General features: G+C 45.5%; 1 protein-coding gene and 1 long non-coding RNA gene across 7 annotated transcripts in view; one reads left to right on the top strand and one right to left on the bottom strand.

Moving 5' to 3' along the window:
• TECPR1 (tectonin beta-propeller repeat containing 1) overlaps positions 1 to 14,429 on the bottom strand; it is a 38,502-nt gene extending 24,073 nt beyond the window's left edge. The window contains exons 1-7 of one of the 6 annotated variants that reach the window (XM_038420388.2): positions 14,275 to 14,429; positions 8,746 to 8,978; positions 4,847 to 5,029; positions 4,259 to 4,381; positions 3,207 to 3,332; positions 779 to 953; positions 586 to 686 (exon numbers count right to left, since the gene is read on the bottom strand). In XM_038420388.2, the coding sequence (XP_038276316.1) occupies positions 586 to 686; positions 779 to 953; positions 3,207 to 3,332; positions 4,259 to 4,381; positions 4,847 to 5,029; positions 8,746 to 8,976 (939 nt within the window). In that variant the 5' untranslated portion in view covers positions 8,977 to 8,978; positions 14,275 to 14,429. Of the gene's footprint in view, positions 1 to 585; positions 687 to 778; positions 954 to 3,206; positions 3,333 to 4,258; positions 4,382 to 4,846; positions 5,030 to 8,745; positions 8,979 to 9,594; positions 9,742 to 9,917; positions 9,952 to 14,274 lie in introns of those variants that run through there. The other 5 variants (XM_043494483.1, XM_043494484.1, XM_043494486.1 and 2 more) reach the window with 5 other exon arrangements.
• Positions 14,430 to 16,908: 2,479 nt separating this feature from the next.
• On the top strand, positions 16,909 to 19,044 carry LOC122456196. Its single transcript, XR_006274924.1, has 3 exons — positions 16,909 to 16,952; positions 17,049 to 17,468; positions 18,801 to 19,044. It is a non-coding gene; the product is annotated as an uncharacterized LOC122456196 (long non-coding RNA).
• The last annotated feature ends 5,755 nt before the right edge of the window (positions 19,045 to 24,799 follow it).

The following is a 24,799-nucleotide window of genomic DNA, read 5'->3' as shown; positions in this document are numbered from 1 at the left end:
TGCCTGTGTGAAATAAGCAGTTTTCACTCTTTCCAGGGGGCTCAAAAACCATAGCCGAGGAAATGGCTGTACACCTCTCAGTCTAGGCCCTTCTGTATTCTTCACTGTGAATTCCACACCGTGCCTTGCTCCTTGCCGTTTCTTTTCATATCCTCATTATCGCTACATGCCACTCGACTGGCTATGTTCAGATGTAATACATGACACCCGTCACTGAGCAGCTGTAAAGGAGCCCCAGCCTAGGGTTGTGAAACTTCCTCTTACACTCATTTGCTGCTGTTTGACTTGAGTTTGGCCTCTTGTCTGTAGCATTATCCCAAACGGGCAGCAGCATGCTGTCGAGCTGGAACCTATTTCTGTTCTGGGAGAGTGGCTGAGCAGCCTTCTCAGAGACACCCATATGCCTTTGGGTAGTTCAGTCACTAAGAGCCACAGAGCACCCCTGCAATTTTGGGGCATTGGAACTTACCCCGCAAAGGGTGCAAGAAATCCCAAATCACTGACATTTCATAAGCTTGCACAGAAGAGTAACATACTGTAAACATACAGGGAAGAGAACCAGAAATGTAGCTCCAGGCCTCTTACTTTTCTGTCTTTAGTAACCGCCCACACCACATTTACACCCACAGAGATGTGCAGGATCCCATTTTCAGAGCTTGGGGGTTCCACAATTGTCCAAGAAATTCCTGCCAAGTAAAACAAGGAGTCATTGTTCATTAGCCTCTTGTTTTCTCTACAAATCAAAGCGACTTCCCTGCATGGCATGACGGGGTTTTACCTTGAGGGTTATTTCTATCAATCCCTTCTCTCACAATAGCTTGCCCCTCCCAAAGTGTTGCCCATAGGAGGTCATATGGTCCACAGCTGATCTGTACTGCTTCTCCGGGGGTGGCTATTAAGGACCACGAGGAGCCTTCTGGATTGTGGTGGCAAACGTCTTCTCTATACCATACCTAGGACAGACACAAAAGCCTTAGAAAAATGCTACCCTAATATAAACAATCAGAACCTTTAGGGCAAACAGATGTCCAGCCTGACAGAAAGGAGAGAACCATTCTTCTCTAGCCAAGGCTCCTTTTATAGCATTTGAACTCTCACCTTTAAGTGGCATTAGTTGAGTAGATTATACAGCTGCAGACCATTTCCCTGTGTATCAAGGGAGGAGGCTTTTCTATAGACTAGCTTGTATGATGCAAGCCAATTTGGACTGGGCCCATGATCTCTTACCACACGATCTGTGTGGTTTTTTCAACATTCGGAGCAGTTAAATATAATTCAAGGCACATTAAAGAAACTTAGAACCATTGAATCGTATGCTAAGAATCCTTCTTCCTTAGGAAAATATGCAGCATTCACACACCCAGGTTACTGCTATAGATAAAAAGTCATGATTTGGCATTAACTGTAATGAACTTAGACAGACACCGTTTGTGTAGGGGCCAATACCTCACCACCTTCATAACCTTTGATGGTGTTCAGCCCAACATTTACACACAGCAGAGAGAACATGCCACTTTAAGGGTTTAAACAGCAAAGATCCTGACCAGAGTATGAAGGCAATGCTTTAGCTTGCAGCACATCTGTCTGGTCTTAAACACTCAGATTCACAGCCACCTAGTCAATTGTGATCTGGCCTTCAGATATCATCTCCCATCCCCGCAACCTCATCACTAGAAACCAGCTTCTCACAGACCAGGACCCACCAACTCAGAGTGGTAACAGACCCTTACCATAACAACAGATGCAAAACCTGCAAGTATATCTCCACTGCTACGATGATAAATACCTACCTGTAACACACCTTCCAAGATGCACGGGTCCTACACATGTTTGTCACATGTGGTGTACCTCATCCAATGCACTAAATGCTCCAAAAACTAGATGGGTAAAACCAAACAATCACGATGCTCTCAAATGAACTCTCACAGAAAAATGATAAAAGAAAAAAAACCCACCACATTAAAGGGCGAACGTTTTTCACAAAATGATTGCTCCATATCTGACCTCTCAGTCCTTGTCCTCAATGGAAACCTGCACAACACCTTCAAAAGATGAACCTGGGAGCTCAAATTCATAACTTTGCTAGATACTAAAAATCATGGTCTTAATATTAGGGTATGGCTACACTTGCAGAGTGCTTTGAGTTAACCAGCGTTTGTAGAGTGCAGCAGGGAAAGCGCTGCAGTCTGTCCACACTGACAGCTTCAAGCGCACTGGTGTGGTCACATCTGCGGCACTTGCAGCAGCATTGGGTGCAGTGCATTATGGGCAGCTATCCCAGCATGCAAGCGACTGCAACATGCTTTTCAAATGGGGGGTGGGGTGGGATGGGATGGGGTGGAGTGTGACAGGGAGTGTGTTGTGTGTATATGGGGGGGAGAGAGAGTGGGTTTTTGGAGGGCTGAGAGCATGTCAGCATGCTGTCTTGTCTTGTGTCAGACAGCAGCAGACCTCCCTTTCCCTCCCGCCTCTCTCCCACACACAGCATTCCACACTAATGGCTTGCTTTGTCATGGAGCAGATAAGCAGCTGGCTGTCAGAAACGGAGCTTTCAAAGGGCATTTCCGCATTCCTACAGTGATTCAAAAAACAAACAATGACAGGAGTGGCCACTTGACTAAAGGGGATTATGGGACATGTCCGGAGACTGATCAGAGCGCAGTAATGCAACATTTTGTCCACATTGGTGCTGCGGCGCTCCAGCGGGGGCTCAGCAAACGTTATTCTGCTCACCAAGGTGGAGTACCAGCAGCGCTGTAGCCGCAGAGTCAGAGCGCTCTATGTGCCTTGCCAGTGTGGACGGGTAGTGAGCTAGTGCACCCGAGGCTCCTTTATTGCAAGTGTAGCCAAGCCCAAAGACACTGGATTGATGCCTCAGTACAACCACCTATAACCCACTAACATCCTCTTTTTGCCTGATGACAGAGTTTTAATGGGCCACTTCACTTTGAATGGTCTCTTAGAATATGTGTTAACTACAAATGCTAAAGTATCTGTTCCACCTTGTATTTAGTTGTGACACTCAGACTACCTTTCCCAGCCCTGAAGAAGAGCTCTGTGTAGTTCCAAAGCTTGTCTATCTACCCAGCAGAAGTTGGCCCAATAAAAGATATTACCTCATCCACCTTGTCTCTCTAATACCCTGGGACCAACATGGCTACAAAACCACAACAGATAAGGAACACACACACACACAAAAGTTATACCCTTCCTTGTAAGGACACCACCCAGACCGATAACCGGCCCATGGGCTCGTCAGTGATTTCCCATCCTCCAATGGAGATATCGTTGAAAGGATCTGGCAACTGATTAGGATCATCATAGGATGTTATCTAAAGCAAGAAGAGGGAGACAAATTTAGAGAGCCGAAGCAGAAGGAGACCCGACCCCACATATACCTGCTGGCTATTTGGTGCACTCTGGTATGAGGGACTTCTCATTTTTTAGCAGACAAATCTTTGCATCATAAAGCCACCACCTGGATGCCAAATGGTTAGGCATAGAGGATGGACTCCCTCTCTCTCATGGCTGCTCCTTCAGATCAGACAAGGTGGGGCCACATCTGTGGAGCAGCATGGAAGAAGCCTGCACTCTTGCTGCTGGGGCTATCCTTGTTCTTATGTAAAACTATAGACTTTTGGTTCCACACCTGTCAATCCAGCATTACAGTCACTAAAATAAATAATCTATGTTTTTGTGTGTGCTCTCATTAGTGCATGCAAACAGCAATCACATGTGCCTGTAGGGCAGACAGCGAGTGGACTGACACCAAATGGCTGCCATGTACTAGGAAAAGTCCTGTTAAAAATGGAGCATGTTTTTTTCATCACGTAGCATTAGCTGCCTGTGGACAAGTGATCAGAATTCCTCTCTCTGCCTATGTCTCCATATACAAGATTGTAAATCAACACATGTAATATCCCAGACAAAGATCTGAGGGCTGGATTGAAGTGCTTTATGTTAGAAAAGAAAAAAAATTCAAAGCTATGGTGGAAATATTCAAAGGCACTTAAAATAAATCCAACTGAATTTCAATGGGATTTGGGCACCTAATTTCCTTATGTTCCTTTGAAAAATTCCAGCCTTGAATTTGTAATGCTTGAGAGAGGTGCTAGATCAGCAGTTGCAGAGTTCAAGGTACTATCTTTGCTGACAGCACACACCACAGTGACAGCAGTGCAAACTTCCCCACTCTCCTGTCATCACTTCTTTCATATACACTTGAGCTAATAAATAAAAAACAAGCATAGAAAGAGACCTTTGCCCAAGTGTCTCGTGATTTGTATCTCCTATATCTGATCCACCTCCTACGTCGGACACAGGAATTCCATTTCTTATCCTTTGCGTAGGTAGCTGGGAAGTCAATGGCATACGTCCAACCCTAAAAACAGAGGGTTCCTTTCATAAAGATTGGGAGCAGATGGCTACATTAAATAGTAGCTCAGAACAATTCTTCACAAGGATCACTCCTACAAACATAATACAAATTACTTTGCACATACATAAGGGCTTTTATCTCTTAACTCTATAGACATTCATGAACTATTTCTCAATTCCTCTGCGCAATGCATACAGGACAAATAAGATACAGAAAAGCATTTTATTTGTGTTATAATAAAGATGTTATAGTAAATAATAGCATCCAATTGCTAGCATTTCAAGGCCTGATCCAAAGCCCATTGAAGTTAACAGGAAGACTCCCTTTGGTTTCAATAGCCCTAGAAAAAGAAGCCTCCAACACTATACTATAGCGATCTCCATTCCCAGCTGTGGGAAGATAGGAGGTGCCTCTACTTTTACAGAGTGGATTCCCAGAATGGATCCCTTGCCAGTATTGTTCACCTACCCCTTTCTCTGTTGGTTCCCCTCCAATATTTTCATCCACGTACCAGTCAGACTCCCACTCCCAGTGCGGCGATGGCAGTGTGAAACTGTCAAGCTGCTGATGTTTTAGCCCGCTCACGTCGCTCCATTGCCAGCGATCACTGGGCATTAATTTCTCACAAAAGCCACCAACCGGATTCCAACGCTGCCAGAAAGGAGACAAATTGCACAGGTCAGGTCTTTAAGGTCATGTAACCTTGGGGATATTCAGATGTTCCACACCTCAAGAGAAATGATCCATTCGGGAAACAAGAAGGCATCCAAACACTGGCTAATATCTTTGGAGGGAGCATCCTTCAGATACAGCTACTGGCTCATACACTCTTTAAAGAGTGTGTCCTTCCTTTAATGCCAATGCTAAGGAGGACAAGGTGGGTGAGGTCATATCTTTTATTGGACCAACTTCTGTTGGTCAGAGAGATAAGCTTTCGGGCTTACATAGAGCTCTTCTTCAGGCTTGTCTTTCTCACCTTCAGAAATTGGTCCAATAAAAGATATTACCTCACCCACCTTGTCTGTCTAATATCCTGGGATTGACGTGGCTATAACTACATTGAATAACGCTAAGGGGGAAAGTTACTGCAGGCAAATGCACGATCTTCTTTTCATTTTACAAGCATGTGGTGGGTGTCATTCTAATAGATGCCATTCAATTGTTCACTCTATTACCAAAGATCATGGAATAATAAACAATAAGATGCACCATCAAGTGTTCCCATTCACATACTAGAAAGCATTATTGATTGGGGGACTGTCTGCAGCATTTCATTTCTAGCGTACTGGTCCAAGTTCAGCTCGGCCTGGTAGCCAATAAAGGCCACTACATCAGACAGCTATCAAGTGGCCATGGATTATGGAGCCTTAATCCAATTCCTAATGGAAAGGTGACTCAGGGTATGTCTACAATGCAATTAAAAATATATGGCTGGCCCGTGCCAGTGGACTTGGGCTTGTGGCGCTCAGGCTAAGGGGCTGTTTAACTGTGGTGTAGATGTTTGGGCTCGGGCTGCAGCCTGAGCTCTCTGACCATCCCATCTTGCAGCGTCGTAGCACCTGGACTCCAGCCCGAGCCCAAACATCTGCACCACAGTTAAACAGGCCCTTAGCCCGAGTCAACTGGCATGGTACAGCTACGAGTTTTTAATTGCAGTATAGACATACCCTAAGGCTTTGTCTACCCTAGAAAGTGTTTGCCAGTATTCCTATACAGACACTCCCCGGGTTACACAATCATTCCGGAACGCCTTGTGTTCTGGGCCAAGGTGCTTGAAGCACCACAGGCCTGGCCGGAGTACTCTGAGAAAAACGAGGCTTGCACACAGCTGTGAGTTATTGGCTTTATTGAAGGTTAGTGACCCACCCACAACGAGACTCCCAGCATTGCAGTCACGGAGGCAGGGAACCCAGCACATCGGAGCTCTGCCTGGGACGGAGTCCGACGGAGGGGCAGACAGTCAACATTAATAACATTACACAAAAACAGCTCATGAATATAAAGTTAGGGGATTCTTAAAGGGGGGCTTTCTACTACCTGGCGAAGGGCCATGCAAAGCAGCTGTGTCCTTCAAGAGCTCTCTCTATCCCACAATAATAAAGCAGCTATCTATGTCCCACAGTAACCTCTCAGCTCAGGAAAGCTGAAGTTCCCTGGCTAGGCCGTAACAAAGTCTTTTGCAGTCCCTTACACCTTGCATAACTTGAATTTTGCATCAGTCAGAAACATATACCTGACCGTTACGCAAAAAAAACAACAAACAACAAACAACAACAACCACCTCTTATTTCTAGTTTATGGAACTTCTTCCGTAAGTGTGAATTTGTGTAAGTCGAGTCTTGCGTAACCAGGGAAATGTCTGTACCAGTAAACCGTCCTAGTGGAGATACAGCTAACAACAACAATTCTTTTGCTTGTATAGCTTACACCAGTTCTCCTAATGAAATAAACCAGTGGTTTTCAAACTTTTTTCATCTGCAGACCCCAAAAAAATTTCAAATGGAGGTGCAGACCCCTTTGAAAATTCAACCTGCAGTCCGCAGACCCCTACCATAGATGTCTTAGACTGAAAACTGAGTGAACAGAATTCAACTATAAATGTTACATGGGCTTGGCACAGTATTTGATGCAGCATAAGAAAGGGCAGTAAACTGTGGGTTTCTATGGTAACAACACTTCCAGGTTTTGACTTGTAGGTGGGGATATTCACATACTTTTGATTGATCCTTAGAGGTGTCCCCCCAGGTTAGAAGCTGACCTGCCACGTCGCTCTCTACCCTGTATGACTTTGGTTTCCAATGCTGTCAAACCTGCCCAAGTTCACTTACATAATAATAATAAAAATTTTGAAGGACCACACACAGCCCAGTGCTTTTAAAAACAAAAAAACAACAAAAAAAAAATCACAACAAAGAACCTTAATCAAATAAAATTGCCACGAAGTTTTACACAACTTGCTCTCCCTCAGTGACATTGGGCTAGTCCACAGCCACTCCCTTGTCTGGTGTAAGACCTCTTATGTGCAAAGATCATAAATGATTCAAGATGTTTTAATATTGGTTATACTGTAAACAATATTATTAGGCTAAACTCCTTTGCACATTCTTTATCCATTATTCAAGGTCTCAGAGTAGCAACCGTGTTAGTCTGTATTCGCAAAAAGAAAAGGAGTACTTGTGGCACCTTAGAGACTAACAAATTTATTTGACCATAAGCTTTCGTGAGCTACAGCTCACTTCATCGGACGCATTCAGTGAAAAAGGTCTGATAGTTACGACTTTTTTAGTTTGTTCCCACAGAAAAATTTCACATCTCCGATTTCTATTTTTCATGGTTTAGACCAAACAAAGTGAAGAATGTACAATTTACAACCCAGATAACACATTTAACTGAGATCATTTAAAATGTTTTCTTAAAGGAAGAATGTTCTAAAAACATAATGCATAATTATAGCAATGTTAGACAAAATACAAAAAGGTCAGGAAAATACGCCTTCCCCTGCTTACATATAAACACAGCACTCTATACTACATTTATCTAGTGATCCCTTAGAAAGCAAGAGAAACAAGAAAAAAAAATCCTTTGTTTGTAGCTCTAGAATGATTTTTACTAAATACTGTACATGAGGTGGGGGAGGGGTTGGGGTGCGGAGGGGTGTTTGTTTCTTTTTCTTTTTCTCTCTTTTTTTTTTTTTAAAAGAAAAGCAATTTATGAATTCACTCTGTTGAAGCATCTGTTACAGAGAAGCCCTACAGAATGTGACAATAACATTTTTTACAGGTTTTTTTAAAAGACATGGTAGATTTTAATGGGGAATTGTATCTGGGGAATTTTTTTTTAACCTATAGAAATGAAAACATTTTCTATAGCCTTTGTTACTGTTAAGTTCCATGTGACTTTTTCATAAGGGAACAGGTATTGCTCACTGATGGAACCAAAACATCAGACTTAGAGACTGAATGACCCCAACTGGGATGGCCAGTGCTCAAGAGGACAATATTTTCAAGGGGAAGAAAGAGGAAGGATTTAGGGGGACATTTAGGATCTGCCCTTCAGAAATACGCATCAGGGATTAAAACAAATGAATAAATAAATAAATACAATCCCTGAATGCTCAGAATGGTTCACAGTACCCAGAGAAGGGAGAACTCCACCCAAAGCTCGGAATTCCTTCCCTAGCTGCCACATTCACTTTGAACCCCAAATATGAGGTTCTTCTTGTCTGCTCTTACATTTGCACATTACACAACAAACAACCTTACTACTGGACAACAGATCAGTCTGGACAAGTAACCACATCTCTCACTGCCAACCCTCTCTGAAAAGCGCATGGCAAGTTTGACAGATGTGCTCATGACTTTACATACCTGATTCTCATAAGTTTCTTCCTGGTATCTGATTGGAACATCACTTGAGAATACGTAGGCATATACCTGGTGATCACAAGCTATTCCCCAGCAGCAATGTTTGACAGCAGAGACTCGTTTGAATTCCAGCTGACTGTCTTTACAGAGCTCCCAGTACTGGCCAGCTGTAGAAAGAGTGTAAACCCTCCCAAAGATATCAACTGCCCACAAGAGGGAGTTGGGCATAGCCATAGCTGAAAGGCAAAGGAAGAGGTATTAATGCAGAGGCTAATTTTTAAGAGGTGGGTTCAAACCCCACTCCCAGTCCAACAGACCCAGAAACTGAACTGAATACTGTGGGCCCCTCTCCAATGATACTAAACTTGAGAACAAAGGATGATATTTTCAAAGGAACTTAAGGGACTCATCCATCCAAATCCCATCACCTTTCAATGAGAGTTGGATACCTAACTATCTTAGGCTCCTTTGGAAATCCCAGCCCAGGGGATACCAACTGGAATCTACATTGCAAATCCTTCCAACACAATTAGCAGCAGCAATCTCAGGCCAGGAAGAAAAGCCAAAGGTCAAATGGATACATGGGGCCTGAACTGCTCTCATCCCAGAAGAGGAACCTCCAGGACTGCGCTAAGGCACATTAACTAGGCAGCATGGTGGAGTTTGTGTTGCTACTGCTCTCTGGCTAAAGAGAAGATTTCACTCTCCCGAGCTGTACGCACTCAGTGTCCAGGTCTGCACAAAGTCACAGGAACGCCACATCAATCTCCTCCTGGCACTGGTTGAGATGGCCTCCATCAATCCAGGAAGAGGAAGCTCGACAGGGAGATTCTCTGTGACTGTGTGGCTTACTTTCAGTTCATACTTGTCTCTGGGCAGCGTTTCTCTGGAGCCTTCATGGAGCAGTAGGGGCTGTCCAGGGTTCTCTGCTGGGTGATCCAGAGTTCCCTCATAGAATCATAGAAGTGTAGGACTGAAAGGGACCTCAAGAGGTCATCTAGTCTGGTCCCCTGCATTTTGAACCTTTGACCCCCCCAATCCCATTCCTGGTTGTTCATTTGGTGTCTTACACACTCTTGTTTTCTGGGCTCTGTGGCCCCTCTCTCAACTGAGGGAGCAGACCTTTTGTCCTTGTAATGGGATACTGGTCCTTTAAGGCCAAAGAATGTAGTTACCCTGTTCCATGTGTCCAGGGAAGAAAAATGAAGCCATCACTGGAAGAGACAAAAATGATCCCCAGAGCAGTTAGTGCTGGGGAGAGGGAAGGTCTAGGGCTATCCCAGAATACTGTTCCTTTAAGGGTCTGTGACCAGAAGCTTTGTAGAGCGAGTGGGGCAAGGCTCCAGTGTCTCCTAGCCAACACAGACAGGTGTTTGGGGTTATTACACTCACCTGGGAGAAGCAAGAGACTGATTAGTTGACTGTGTGGGAAACTCAAAAGAGAATCCAAAGCCAGGTGAGTGGAAGAACCCGGGGAGCTGTGAATATCTAAACCTGAGCAGAGAGTCTACAGGCCAGGACTGAAAACAGTCCCAAGAAGGAAGATTGAGAGACCTTGAACCTGAGGGGTGAGCAGAAAGGGGCCCTTTGGAAAGCTGAATGACATTTAATAAGTTAGACCCTTAAGTCAGGGGAATATTGTTTCAAAGGCTATGGTTGTGACTGGATTATTCTGGGAATTTGGAGAGAAACTGAAGCAGGGTGCCCAATAGACCTCCCCAGGTCACAGGCAGGGTGTCCTGGGATGGCACCTGTCTGCAGTCCTATGTGGAATTTGAACAGGCCAGCACTAAGTTTATTTCAAGAAGAATAAAGATATATTTCTGTGGGCATGTGCATCTCCCACCCCTGGAGAAACAGTGGAGAACTCAGCCACTCATTCCATGTCAAAGGTGGGATTCACCGATGGGAACTTCCAACCCAATATTTTTTTTCCTGTTGTGCAAAGTGATACGCAGCCAGCAAGGCAGGAAGCAAAGGGGAGAAGAAAGCAAAGCTCAAAACAAGGAGAGGAAAAGAAAAAGCACCGCTTGGAAGCGGCACATGCCATTGTTTCTTTGTCTGTGAAAGGGCAACTTGCTCTTACAGGAACCTAAGGAAACTAGCCTGCTTGCCTTCTGACCAGTAACTAATAGTGATGGAGACATGCTGACTAGTACCACTCTATTGTGTCTAATGGGACATAAAGCTGCTCAGAGTAGAGACAAACATGTGTCAGCCAAGGGGGAAGAGATGAAGGGCAAAGTTCTCCTGTTAGTTACAGCAGCACAACTCCAACTTAGTCCAAGAGGTTGCCCTGCTGCTAGAGAGGCCCTCTCTAGGTTTTAGATTATGCCTAACTTTTGCAAGAGTAGCTGCATTAATACAGACCCCAAGTGCAGTCATGCATCAACCCAGGTGTTGCATCTTCATACGTACTCTAGCTTGTCTTGCTGGGGAATCTTAATCCGAGCCCAGACCTCCCTCTCTGGTTATAGCCCATCATTGCTACTATTTGTTGTGAGCTGGAGACGTTCAGAGAAGCTGCAGTGATGAGGGCCATAGAAGTACTTGCCATAAAACAGACAGAAGGATAATCTTGTGTTTAAGGTGCAGCACTAGGAAATAGGTGATGTGTAAAACCTCCCATCTTATTTTGGGCAAGTCATTTCACCTCTGCACCTCTGTTTCCCCATAGGTAAAATTGCGTGTGTAATGTTTAAGTGCTTAGAGATCTTTGAATGGAAGGTACTTGCAAGTATGAAGCATTATAACAACAATATGGGGATGAGGGCCAGATCTATAGTGTACTGCATGCATCAATGGAAGAACAGAGCCCAAGATAAGGAGCCTTTTCAAATTAGTGTTAGAAAAATACTGCAGTGCAAGTTACATTTTCTAACTAAGAAAATACCCTGCAACAAACTTGAATAACTGTCGGGTAAAGCAGAATGGCAAAGATAACCAGGCTAATATTCTGGGATGTAATACCAGGAGGGTCATATGCAAGACACAGGGAGTAACTGGTCTACTCTACTTGATTCTGGTGAGGCCTCAGCTGGAGTACTGTGTCCACTTTTGAGGCACCATATTTTAAGAAAGGTGTGGAGAAATGGGAGAGAGTCCAAAGGAGAGCAACAAAAGTTCTAGAAAACCTGATCTATGAGGAAGGGTTTTAAAATATATATTTAAGTCTTGAGAAAAGAAGAGTAGGGTAGGGAGACGACTTGATATGTTTTCAAATATGTTAGAGGCTGTTATAAGAAAGGAATGTGATGTCTCCATGTCCAGTGAAGGTAAGACTAGAAATAACTGGCTTGATCTGCAGCAAAGGAGATTGAGGATAGATATTATGAAAAACTTTCTAACCATAAAGGCAGCTAAGTACTGGAATAAGCTTCCAAGAGAGGTTGTGGAATCCCCATCATTATAGGTTTGTAAGAACAGGTTAGACAAATGCCTGTCAGGAATGGTCTAGTTATATTTGGTCCTATTGCAGGGGGGTGAACTAAATGACCTCTCAAGGTCCTTTCCAACCTTACATTTCTTTGACTGATCTCAGACCCCCAACCTGCTGGATCCTGGGGGGAAAATGACTCCTCATGGATAACTCAATTAAGAGATCTGCCTGGTTTTTTGTTAAAGTGGAATGCTTGGGAGTCTTAAGACGAGGAGGACAAACAAATATCAATCCAGATATGGAGGGCTCTCTGTCCAGTGCTGGTTAAAGATAGCACAGAGATTGAAAAGGTTCAGAAACAGGCAACGAAAGAGCTTAGCAAAATGGAGGGATCTGTACACAGTGAAAGATCGCAAAGATTATTAAGGCTACTTAAACCAGGAAGAAGAATTAGATGGAACTAGATTGAGGTATGCAAGAGTAAGAATAGAGGGAAAACTAGTAGTTCCTGTTTACTCTGTGTTGTTTGAGAATAAAGGGTGTGACAATGAACTGAAGGGCAACAAGCATAAAGCCAACTGAACAAAAGACTTCTGGTAAAATTTTCATAAGTGATTTATGAGTTTCAATTATTTTTGAGAATTAGATTTAGGAATCTGTGGCATTCATTGGAGCAGTAGGTCACCAAAGCAAGAAATACTTCCTGAGTTTTCAAAGGTGCTCAGTGCCTGCAGCAGTCATTCATTACAGTGAGTGCAGAGGTTACCCATTATGTGGGGCTGGGGGAGAAACCATGCCAGGACTGTGTAAATCATCCATTCCTTCCCCACCCAAAACTAGGACAACTAAATAGTTTAAGTAGCTATAAATATTTATGGTTAAAGTTAACATAACGATACAGGTCATTGAAAAGCCCTGCTACAAGGCATACAGGGGTCAAGAACAATCCCTATCTGTTTGTACAATACTGAAAAATTACTTGGGTTCTTCAGAGGGGGTTTTCAGCCTCTCTCTTTGGGTACTGGCCACTGGTGGAGGTGGGATGCCACCTTAGATGAATCTGTGGGCTGTGCCACTAAAGACATTATCTTGCGCCAATGTAAAATTTACACCTACGGGCTTCTCATTCATTCCCTATGAATGCACTTGACAAGTATTTCTGGAACTAATATAAAAGGGCTCCATGATAATGGTCTTCCACACATTCACTGCCTTTCATTCAAATAGATATCAAAGCACTTTACAAACTTCACACACTATATACACAAGAATAAATCTGTTAGAGAATGGCTCCTGACTGTGGGGTGGAAATAAAGCAGCTTTCAGAAACATTTTGCAGCCAGGGCAAAGTCTGTTTATCTGGCCTCCAGTTCATTCCATATTCCACCCAGTGGCTGGTCACATCCCCTGACAGATGTTGTAGGTCAGGAGCTGCTCCTCCTGAGTGCAAAATGCCCTCTGTGTGATAACTAGGGTTTACTAGGGGGGAGTCAAAGAGGGGCTCTTTACCAGAAATGGTGCCATATACACAAGTTTCATAGCAAAGAGGGCAGTTTGTTATATGCTGCAGCAATTCTCACGTTTTCAGATGTCACCATAAGCTCCAGATGACAGCTATTCAAAGCCCCCGTTGCAAAACAAAAACAAATGCCCCAGCATGACCCCAGGGCCAGGGCCCTGGGTTTATTTATTTTGTTCCTTCCTGTTTGGTTGGTGACAAAAAGCATCAGCATAAAACCTGCATAATCAAAGAAAGGCTCTTTGGCACCAGCTAAACATCCGCTGTTAATTAACCCTTTCGAGGCTAGGAATGCTTCAGCGACTGCATTCATCGTGCAATTCCAGACGGGCAGAGCAGGGGCCATGAATTGCACAAGGTTTGAAACGGGGCAAGGGGCGCGAGCCCCACGGGGGAGGGGGGGGGGACGGACACAACCCGCGCTGCATCCCCGCAAGCGATAAATGCGCACCGCAGCGAGCTCTGGGGAAGAGGGTGAAAGACGCTCCCCGCGGGGAGGGACCGGCGACGGGTGGGTGGGGGTGGATTCCCCAGCCTGCCCAAGAGATCCCAGGCACCAGCCGCAGAGCTCTGAGTGCTAGCCCCAGGAGCAGGGACGGTGGTGCCTGCTCCAGCCCTGGGCCCAGCCCCTTACCTGCTCCTCCTGCAGACCCTCCACCGCCGCCCCCCGTCCGCCAGCGCCACGAGCAGCCCCAGCCACCACAGCAACTAGGGCCGCTACGGCTCAGGCGCCGGCGGGAAGCGCGTGCGAATGTAAGCCTCCGACCTACTGGCTGCGCGGGCGCAGCTGGGATCTAAGGCCGGCAGCTATTCGCTAGGGAGTGGAGTCAGCTGGCTCCATCGCGTTCCACGGCTCGCCCTCTCCCGGGATGCGGGTCGGCGATGGAACCGGCCGGCTGCCCCCCCCCCCCACGTGGGTGGGAGATTTGTAGGCTGGCAGCTGAACACCTGGGTCCCTCCATAGGCCCCGGTCACTGCACCCTCCCTGGAGCCATAAAGGTCAGGAGGCCCAGTGTGGGGGGAGATGGTGTCCCCCGCTCTGAAGCGTACGGAGCCAGCACAGTGGGTGGCATGACGCAGCCCCCCCCCCCGATGCTGGGCGCTGCGGGAAGGGGTGGCTGCGACCCAGGCTGGGCGCAGCCCCTGGCATGCTGTCGGTGCTGAATGAATGATTAATAACAGCAGCAACTGGATTGTAATTTGCTTGGGGTAGAAACCTCATCTTCATGCCCGATGCGCTATGCCAGTACATCCCATTGGGATACAGCACTGGAACATGGTGAAGTGTCACTAGACCCCTTCCCCCAAAGGGTATTTGGGGATCTCTGTGGGGGTGCAGGATGAGGGCTGGGATTGCCCAGCATGTTGTACTATCCATACTAATGTCTATTCTGTTCAGGCTCTTATATCTCCCTCATCACCGTAGTGTCAGAGCACCTTCCAGAGTGATGTGACTAAAGCACATGGGAAATGTGGGCATCAGTCCCGCTACTTCTCACGTGTTAAGCAAGTGCTCTACCATTGAGCTAGCTCCCCAACACATCCCTTAGCATCAGTTTGAGAGGTGGTTATCCAACATTAAATGTTGGTCATCTGCACAGGTTGTCTGGCTCAGTCAAATCTGTATCAGGCAGAAGAAGATCTTTGCAACAACAACAAAAAATTGCCTCGGAAATACGCTAGATTGAACAGAGGAATTTTAATTTGAATTAAAGCCCTGAGACCCCCCTGCCCCACAGCTGAACCCCGAATGGGGTGGGTGAGTGGGGTTCCAGGAAATACTCTATGAGAATTTAAGCCCTGGTATGATGAGACTGCCTATAATGACATGTAGCTGATCTGCGAATGCTAGAAGCAATAGCTCCAATGCCTGGTGATGGGATACTAGGTGGGGAGCACTGTTCCCTCTAAGCTGTGCGCGTGTGTGCATACACACAGATCCTAAACCCTGCGCACACGGCGAACACCGCGCGCACATTTGTCCCACGTCCCAATCGCACGTCGGTCAGGACACCCTTTGTCCCAAAATCGGGGACCACTCACCAACACCGCCAAAGTCCAGGGCTGGCGTGGCGGTGCTTTCTGGGGTAGCTCCCGGGGCGTGCCCGCCTGCCAGCAGGAGCCTGCAGTGCGGGCAGCCCCTAGGCACAGAGGCGGAGGGGGTCTCAGTGTGCTGCACCGGCTCCCTCCTGCCCAATCAGAGCTGTGGGGGCGGGGCTTGCTGGCCTCGACAGAGGGCAGAGAACTCTCCGCTCTTCCGCCCCGCCCCGCCCCGACCCTAGGAGCCAGAGGGACTTGCTGGCTCTTAGGGTCTCTGTGTGCTGCTGGCACCTGCAAGCCCTGCTCTGTGGCTCTGGCAGCTCCCATTGGCTCTTTTCCTGGCCAATGGGAGCCATGGAGGTCGTGCTTGTGGCAGGCGCAGCACGTGGAGAGTCTGGAGACACCGCTCCCCCCCTGCAGCTCTGACCCTAGGAGTCAGAGACCTCCCAGCAGGGCTGGTGAGTGCGGCCAGGGAAGGGGGCAGGGCATGATGGAGTGAGTGTCTGGGAGGTCTGTGGTGGGGTGCTGGGCTGTGAGGGTGTGGAGGGCGCTGAGCAGTGGGGGAGGTTTGTGTGTTTTGGGGTGCTAGGCAGTGGGGGCTTGTTGGGGGTGCTGGATGGGGGGAGATCTGTGTGTGTCAGGGCACTGGGCAATAGGGGTCTGTGTGGGGCATTGTTTAGTTGTGGTGGTGGGGCTGTGGGGAAGGGCACTGGGAGGGAGGGAGGAGAAATCTGTATGTATTGGGAAACTAGCGAGTGGGGGATTCTGTGTGGGGTGCTGGGCAGCTGTAGTGGGGCTGTGGGCTGGGGGGCACTGGGCAGGGATGGTGGTATGCACAGCACTGTGCATTTGTGGTGGAAATGTAGGGGGGCTCTGGGCATAGTGGGTTCAGGGAGTGCAGGGCAGGGGAGTTGTGTGGCTCTCTACCTCCCCCTCCTCCCCCGCTCGCCCAGTGTGTCCTGATATTTCACTCTTGTGATCTGGTCACCCTATTTACGGGTGACTTTTGACATTGTTCGCCCGCCATCTATCAACACAGCCAGATTCTACTAACTGGCAACGGGCGGAAAGGGAAAGGAGGGCAATGAATCATACCCCTCCCCACCAGCATTTTGAACGTGGAACGTTGATCACATCGGGACGGTCGGGACCCACACACCTCCTTGTAGTCTGTTCATTTGGCTGTGTACAAACTCAAGTATGTGTGAATAAGTCAAAATGCTTGGCCGTAGTTGCTAAGGAACTGCAAAGATTTCCCAGAAATGAACAAAGGTAAGAGTTGTTTTTGTGACTGAAATCTTTCAAAGGCATTGGACTTCATACAGTTAATGTGATGTTTTACCATTTTCCCATGTTTTTTTTCCACAGATGCATGGACGTGATCGGAGCTGTGCACAAACTTCTGGTATCCTGATCTGAACGATCTCCCATTTGCCCTTTTGTCGAGTCACGCTGTTAAGCGCATTGAAATAGTAGCCATATAATAAAAGTATTAATTTTAAATAAACAAATCTGGTAAAAAATCAATCCCAAAATGTCGCTGTCTAGAGGTCTAAAGCGTAAAAGAACAGCGACTTCATTTAAATCTGGATGGCTGGATGAGACTATAGAGATGGTTACACCAAAGTCACATAGTGTAATGCTTGTTCAACTTCATGAAATAGTCACATATGATGAGGACAACGGAGTGGTTTGTGTATATTGTCGAGATGCCAGAGCTTCAGGAGAATTTTCAACAGGAAGAATGTGGAACGATGTATGGAAGTTGGATTTCTTAAAGCGTCATCTGTCCAGTAAGTCTCAGACAGATGGTGTAACAAGACTTAGAAACAAAAACCCGTCCTTACGGAGTGGGTTGCTGAGCATGATTCTTGAAAGTCCAGCGGAAAAGCAGAGGAAGCAAATTAATCTTGAACGCAAGCGCTCAAACCCAGAAGAAATCAAGATATTTATTGACAGTGTGTTGTTGGCCATTAAAATGAACAGCTCAGTGCTTTCTGTTCAGGGTGTTAACGGCCACGTGGAAAAGTATGTGTGCCTACCATCAAGCTGGAGAAGTAAAAATTATGCTTTTGAATTTCTTGAAATTATCAACCGCATTGTCCAAAATGACCTCATGCATGAAATAGCATCGGCCATGTTTCATACTCTAGCTGTTGATGAAAGCACTGATATATCCATTAACAGATACTTGATACTCTACTTTAAATAACAAGGAGTCCGGAGGAACCTTAAAGACTAACAGATTTATTTGAGCATAAGCTTTTGTGGGTAAAAACCCCACTTCTTCAGATGCATGGCCACCTGCAATCAAAAAGATTTATAAAAAACACCAACTTGATCTAATTAAAATGGTGATGTTCACATCTGATGGTGCCTCCATGATGTTGGGCAAACTCCATGGCGTGGCGGCTCAGCTGAAATGTGATATTCCACACTTAGTCCAGCAACATTGCGTTGCACACCGGGAAGACTTGGGAATTTTTGATGCATGGAAAGAGGTCAAGCTAATAAGAGACATTGAAACCTTAATGGTGTTCTGTCGGTCATCCAGGAGAAAATGCAAATTTCAGGAAATAGTGGATGCTTCTGAATGTGAGTCAGTGGCTTTCAGCCCACTCAGTGAAGTGCGCTGGTTATCTAGGCACTTTGCACTTCAAGCAATTATTCACAGCTATAATCCTCTTCTGGAATATTTTTGAGCAAGACAAAGATACTGATCCAGTTTCTAAATACTGCCACAAAAAGCTGAATACCATGGAATACCAAATAACATTAGAAGTTTTGAATGATGTTTTGTCAGAGCTGGCTTCACTATCCACACTGCTCCAGAAACAGGGCCTTACACCTCTTGAAGCATTTCACCTTGCCCGAGGTAAACTGAGCAAAATCAGAAGACAATACCTTGGAAATTCAGTCTTATGGCGCGACAAAGTTAAGGCTCTCTTAGATATGAGCTCTCAAGAAAATAATGAAATTGATACCAGTTCCATAATAACTTTCATAAACATCTTTTGTGCACATTTGGCAGACAGGTTTCCAGAGGATGAAGTCCAGGAGTTGTCCGCTTTTGATTGTGTAGCAATAGTTAAGTGTGACTTCAATTTTGGAATTCATCAGGTCAAATCCCTATGTTCAAAATACGAAGACTTTCTTGCTGAAGAGATTGTTATAGTCAGTCAGTACAATGACTTCAAGTTTGCAGTAGCCAAAAGAATCAAAAGCCAATTGGTTTTAAGTTTCCCGGATATCGTGACATTTGCTCACCAGAATGAACAGTTTCAGGATCTTGCAAAGTTGATGGATATTGGAGGAACATTCCTAGCATCAAGTGCAGACTTGAGCGTGGCTTTAGCTTAATGAACACTCTAAAAAACAAACTATGGAATCGTTTACAAGTACTGTAGATCATTTGGACATGCTGATGTGTATTAAGAGTTACCAGCTGGATGGAGGACTGATGGATCTGAACAGAGTTTATATTGAATGGGCAAATGAAAAAGATTGCAGGGAAAAACAGTAAGGTTAGTTTAGCAGTCTTTGACATTTTGACCAATAAGGAAATTAAAATGCATTTGTAATTACATCTTATTCTTTGCTGATAATCATTTATTGATTTTTTTTAGGAAAATTTTAAATTTAAAACAAACTCTTGTTTTTCTTTTTTTACTTATGATGTTTCTATCTGAAAACCCATATAAATTGACTCAAATTGCAAATTAAAACTTTTTAAATGTATAAGCATTTTACTCGCTTGGGCGCATTTGCCTCATGGCGTACAAATTTGAACTCTGCTTCAAAACTTTGCACAGAAGAAATTTTTTGCGCACATGGCCTGTCAAAAGTTAGAGGGAACATTGGTGGGGAGGGCTCTGAGTTACTACAGATTCTTTCCCAGGTGTCTGGCTGGTGGGTCTTGCTCACATGCTCAGGGTCTAACTGATCATCATATTTGGGGTCAGGAAGGAATTTTCCCCCAGGTCAGATTGGCAGAGTTTTTTTCCGACTTCCTCTGCAGCATGGGGCATGGGTCACTTGCAGGTTTAAACTAATGTAAATGGTGAATTCTCTTTAACTTAAAGTCTTTAAATCATTTGAGGACTTCAGTAACTCAGTCAGAGGTTATGGGTCTATTACTGGAGTGAGTGGGTGAAGTTTTGTGGCCTGCAATGTGCAGGAACTCAGACTAGATGATCATGGTGGTCCCGTCTGACCTAAAAGTCTATGAGGAGCCAGAGCATGGATTAGGATCCCATTGTACTAGCACAGGGATCGGCAATGTTTGGCACGCGGCCCACCAGGGTAAGCCCCCTGACGGGCTGGGCCGGTTTGTTTACCTGCCGCGTCCGCAGGTTCGGTTGATCGCAGCTCCTACTGGCCCTGGTTTGCCGCTCCAGGCCAATGAGGGCTGCGGGAAGCGACGGCCACCACATCTCTCGGCCTGCACCACTTCCCGCAGCCCCCATTGGCCTGGAATGGCAAACCGTGGTCAGTGGGAGCCGCGATCGGCTGAACCTGCGGACGCGGCAGGTAAACAAACTGGCCCAGCCCGCCAGGGGGCTTACCCTGGCGGGCTGCTTGCCAAACGTTGCCGATCCCTGCACTAGCCACTGTATGAACACAGAACAAAAAGCCCCAAGAAACTTACAATCTAAGTATAAGAAAAGAGACAACAGATAGATACGGGCAGATAAGGGAATACAAGGAAACAATGCTGGTGATAGGCAGTAGTCACAGCACTCCAGGAGCCGAACTGTTGTCAGTTTTTTTGTCAAGTAAACAATGGATCACGGCAAAGAAGAATTATGAGGAGGGGCTTGAAAGTGGATAATGAGGTAGCTTTGCACAAGGGGCAGCAAATACTGAACTAATACTGCACTTGATCTCACATCCTAACTGTAAAGTGGTACGCCTGCTTTGAGAAAGTAATGAGCTTCCTCTCTTGCAATGAGAAGCAGTGTCAGGTTGAAAATGAAAACTAAGGAAGCCTAATTGTGATTTATGATGTGCCATCAGTGTGCTTGGCCCTGTACAAAACACAGAGGAAGAAAATAGCTGCTTCAAGGAGCTTGCAGTTTATATTAAAAAGATGATGCAGTTTATATGGGATGATTGGGGGCTCAATCCTGCAAAGTGCAGGAGGTGAGGATGCTCAGGACGTCCAAGATCAATCCTTAGATGACAACTGGATCACAAACCATTTCAGGGAACTGTTCTTTTAAATAGTCACTTCTTTCTTTGGGGGATTAATGGTGAAAGGTTTTGTAAGTGACTTGTTCTGAAGAGAGGGTAAGTAAAGAGATTAGAAGATAAGACGTGAGGTCTCTTTTCTTTCTTTCTAAATTTTTTTCTTTCTATCCAGACAAGAACAAGCAGGTACTAACAGGACAGACAAATAAACAATGGATTCCCTCCTCATTCTTTAATATCCTTGACAGTAGGTAATGTTTCTGCATGTTTATATGGCCAGAAGCCATGCTACCTTGGGTTGTCCATTCACAGGAGAAGCAGAGACAATCCAGGACAGTAATTTGGGTAACCTGAGTGGAAAATTCAAGGGGCTGAAGGAAGGGGTGCTGATGATTCAGTACTGTACTGTATTTACTGCATATCTCAGTCACTACAGAAGCAATGAGAGAGCATAATGTTAGGGCTCTGTGTTGCTGGCGGTACACGGTGGCAGGGTCATCCCTAGGGGATACGGGGCCTGGAGTGGAAGTGACGAATCTGTCACTTCCAGAACCGACTGCGTCCGGCACCAGTCTACATGGCCAAAGCGCATGGCCCGGAGCAGTTGCCCCGATTCGCGCTACCCAAGGGACAGCTCTGCACGGTGGTGCCATCCTTTGGACAAGATGTAAAACCACTATTCTGACCACTTGTGGTCCTTAAAATCCCATAACACTTTTCATTAGAGTTGGGGAAAGTTGTACTGAACAAATTCCATTTTGGGTAATTCCATTCTTTCATACATTCGCCCTGAAGTTTAAATTGGATACAGGATGCTTCACTTCCTGTCCTAAACTATAGCATACTGTTGTTTTGTGCTGTCAGACAGCTGCTGCGTTTCACTTAGTGAGACAGACAGTAGAGTCCAGTCACGTAATGCACCACATGCCCTGACAATGGCCATGTCTCTGAGCAATGCAAAGGAGAGAAAACAAATAAGTATGATCTTTCTTCAGTGGCGGATAGGCCTTGAATTGGTCCTCTGCAGAGTGGTGAATTCCTGCCTTGATACAGAAGTTCCAAACATGGGGTAAGATGAAGGAAGCCACAAAGACGACAGTAGACTCAGGATACAAATGATTGTTTAGGCAGGAGGTTAGATAGGAGTGCTGGCAGTGGAGTGGAACTAAAGGAAATTAGATCAGATCTGTAGGCAAGGTGGAGTGGTACAGAGTCTTGAGAGGAAGGATTAGAACTTTGAACTAGCTGTAGTATTTGAGAGGAGACCAGTGGAGGAATCCACCCAAGGAAGGGACATGGTCAGAACAGTAAGAGCAAAATAATGGTCTGATTTTTCTCTCACTTACACCTGTCTTCAATGGAGTTACTCCTGATTTATTGTCGCGTGAGATCAGAATCAGGCCCAATGATTTTAGCAACAGCATTGTGTATGAGTATGATCTAACTACGTGTGTGAAAATTGTTTTTAATCAAAAGTAAAAGTGAGGAATTATTTCTTGTAAGAGAGTCATGGAGGATAAGCCTAAGGATATGTCTTCACAGCAGTGGAGAGGTGTAATGTCCTGTGTAAGTACATACATGTGCTAGCTCTGCTCAGGCTAGCATGCTAAAAACAGCATTGTGGCGGCCAGGTACCCATGGAAGCAGGAGGTGGTGGTGGGGTTATACTTGGGCAGCTAGCCTGAGCTGCCACCCATGCTGCTGCTGCAGCCACTCTGTTATTTTTAGCTGTGACATACCCTAAGAGCTGCATCATAGAACTGACAGCTTTGGGGATTTGGGGGGGGGGGGGAGCACTAAGGTGGCCTTTGTGTCTTCCTGAGCCTGTACTGTTTCAGGGTATGGAGAGGCTCCTGATGTAACTTAGCCAGCCCTGAGGGCCTGTCTAAGTTACAGCAGTTTCTTTGGACTGCCCCATTGGCTACCACACTGCCTGGAATCTCTGCAGCGCTGTGTGGTCTTGACCTACCCCGACACGATCTTTCTGCTCCTAATCCCACCCCATCTCATGTTCCTACACCAGGACTCATGGTGGAGTCCTTGGAAGGCAGCCTTATGACTGTCTCTGCAGTGCATGTATGGCCCACAGTGGTGGAGGGACATTTGGATGGCTACTAACTCATACTCTACCTGTCCTATGGAAACTAGAGAACTGTGCAGTCCCAGGGTGAAATCCTGGCCCTGCTGAAGTCAATGGCAAAACTCCTACTGACTTTAGTGGAGCCAGGATGTCACTCAAATCTGTTTCCTGGCACCTCTCATGAGCAATAAATACACACCCCACACACAGCACCCAACATGGTTTTGTTGTTGTTTGTCCTCTCCTTTCTTTATTTTATGCTGTCCTCGCTACTGAACATATCTTTCACATCTGCTTATGACCCACTACAGTCCTGATTTGGTTCATGTTAGTGTCAGTGGGATCGGTAATTCCAGACACTTGGGATGGGGTAACTGGCCTCTCACACTACCTTAAATGGACAGCACCCCATTTCATCCAGGTTCAAGAGGTGAAAGGCTCCATATCCCAATTATCCATCTCCTGAGTCATCCAATGTCTCACACAATGTTAAGAGTTTTTATAAACTATAACTTTTACACTGGGTAAAAGGTCCGGAGCAGCATAAAGGGACCCTTAAAGCCTTTTCTGTATCCAGCCAAGGGAGGATCTCTCTTGTATAAAGCTGTTTTCTCACTAAAGGCCCAATCCTGCTCTGTCTATGGAAATGCACCATTTATGTATCTCTCTACCTGTCATGGTTTATGCCAGTTGTAAGTATATTTAATATATAATTCAAACTATTAATTTTAAAGAGAGTGTTTAAAAGTACTTTATAAATTGCTTTAGGAATATTTCTGTGGAGGGCAAGGCAATTTAATAGTTTTAACTTCTAAAGGTGTCTGGTTTTCTTTCCAGATTGTAGAAGGTCCAAAGGACAAGTGCAGACAGAAATGCTGGCATGAAAGCCTATAATTCAATTAAAAATACTATGCCTTTCAAGAACAAGATAGTCATATACAGAATTATAGCTAGCTTCTCTGACTGACAACCTTGCAAACCTTCTTGTCCTATTGTGTGGATTGTACTTACTGTGAATAGTTATTAACCTCTGTGAGATGTAGCTGCTGAAAAAGGCATCTGAGCTGCAACATTTATATAAATCATATCCAGAATTGAACATTGATTTGCAGACAGCAGCTGGGATCAAAAGCCATTCTCATAGAAACTGTTTTCTGTTCAGCTGTTATTATAAATGAAGAAAACAGAAACAGTGAACTGAAGAAACAGATTGACAGAGCCAGAAGGGTACCCAGAAGTCACCTACTACAGGACAGGCCCAACAAAGAAAGAAACAGAACGCCACTAGCCGTCACCTACAGCCCCCAACTAAAACCTCTCCAGCGCATCAAGGATCTACAACCTATCCCTCACTCTTACAGGCCTTGGGAGACAGGTCAGTCCTCGTTTACAGACAGCTCCCCAACCTGAAGCAAATACTCAGCAGCAACTACACACCACACAACAAAAACACTAACCCAGGAACCAATCCCTGCAACAAACCCCATTGCCAACTCTGTCCGCATATCTATTCAAGGGACACCATCATAGAACCTAACCACATCAGTCCCACCCTCAGAGGCTCATTCACCTGCACATCAACCAATATGACATATGCCATCATGTGCCAGCAATGCCCCTCTGCCATGCACATTGGTCAAACTGGACAGTCTCTACGTAAAAGAATAAATGGACACAAATCAGACGTCAAGAATTGTTCATTCAAAAACCAGTAGGAGAGCACTTCACTGGACACTCCCTGGACACTCAATAACAGACTTCAAAATGTCAATTCTTCAACAAAAAAACTTCAGAAACAGACTTCAACGAGAAACTGCAGAACTGGAATTAATTTACAAACTGGACACCA

This window comes from Dermochelys coriacea, chromosome 10 (genome assembly GCF_009764565.3).
Source record: "Dermochelys coriacea isolate rDerCor1 chromosome 10, rDerCor1.pri.v4, whole genome shotgun sequence".
NCBI lineage: Eukaryota > Metazoa > Chordata > Testudines > Dermochelyidae > Dermochelys > Dermochelys coriacea.
This window is presented reverse-complemented; position numbering and strand designations above follow the sequence as displayed.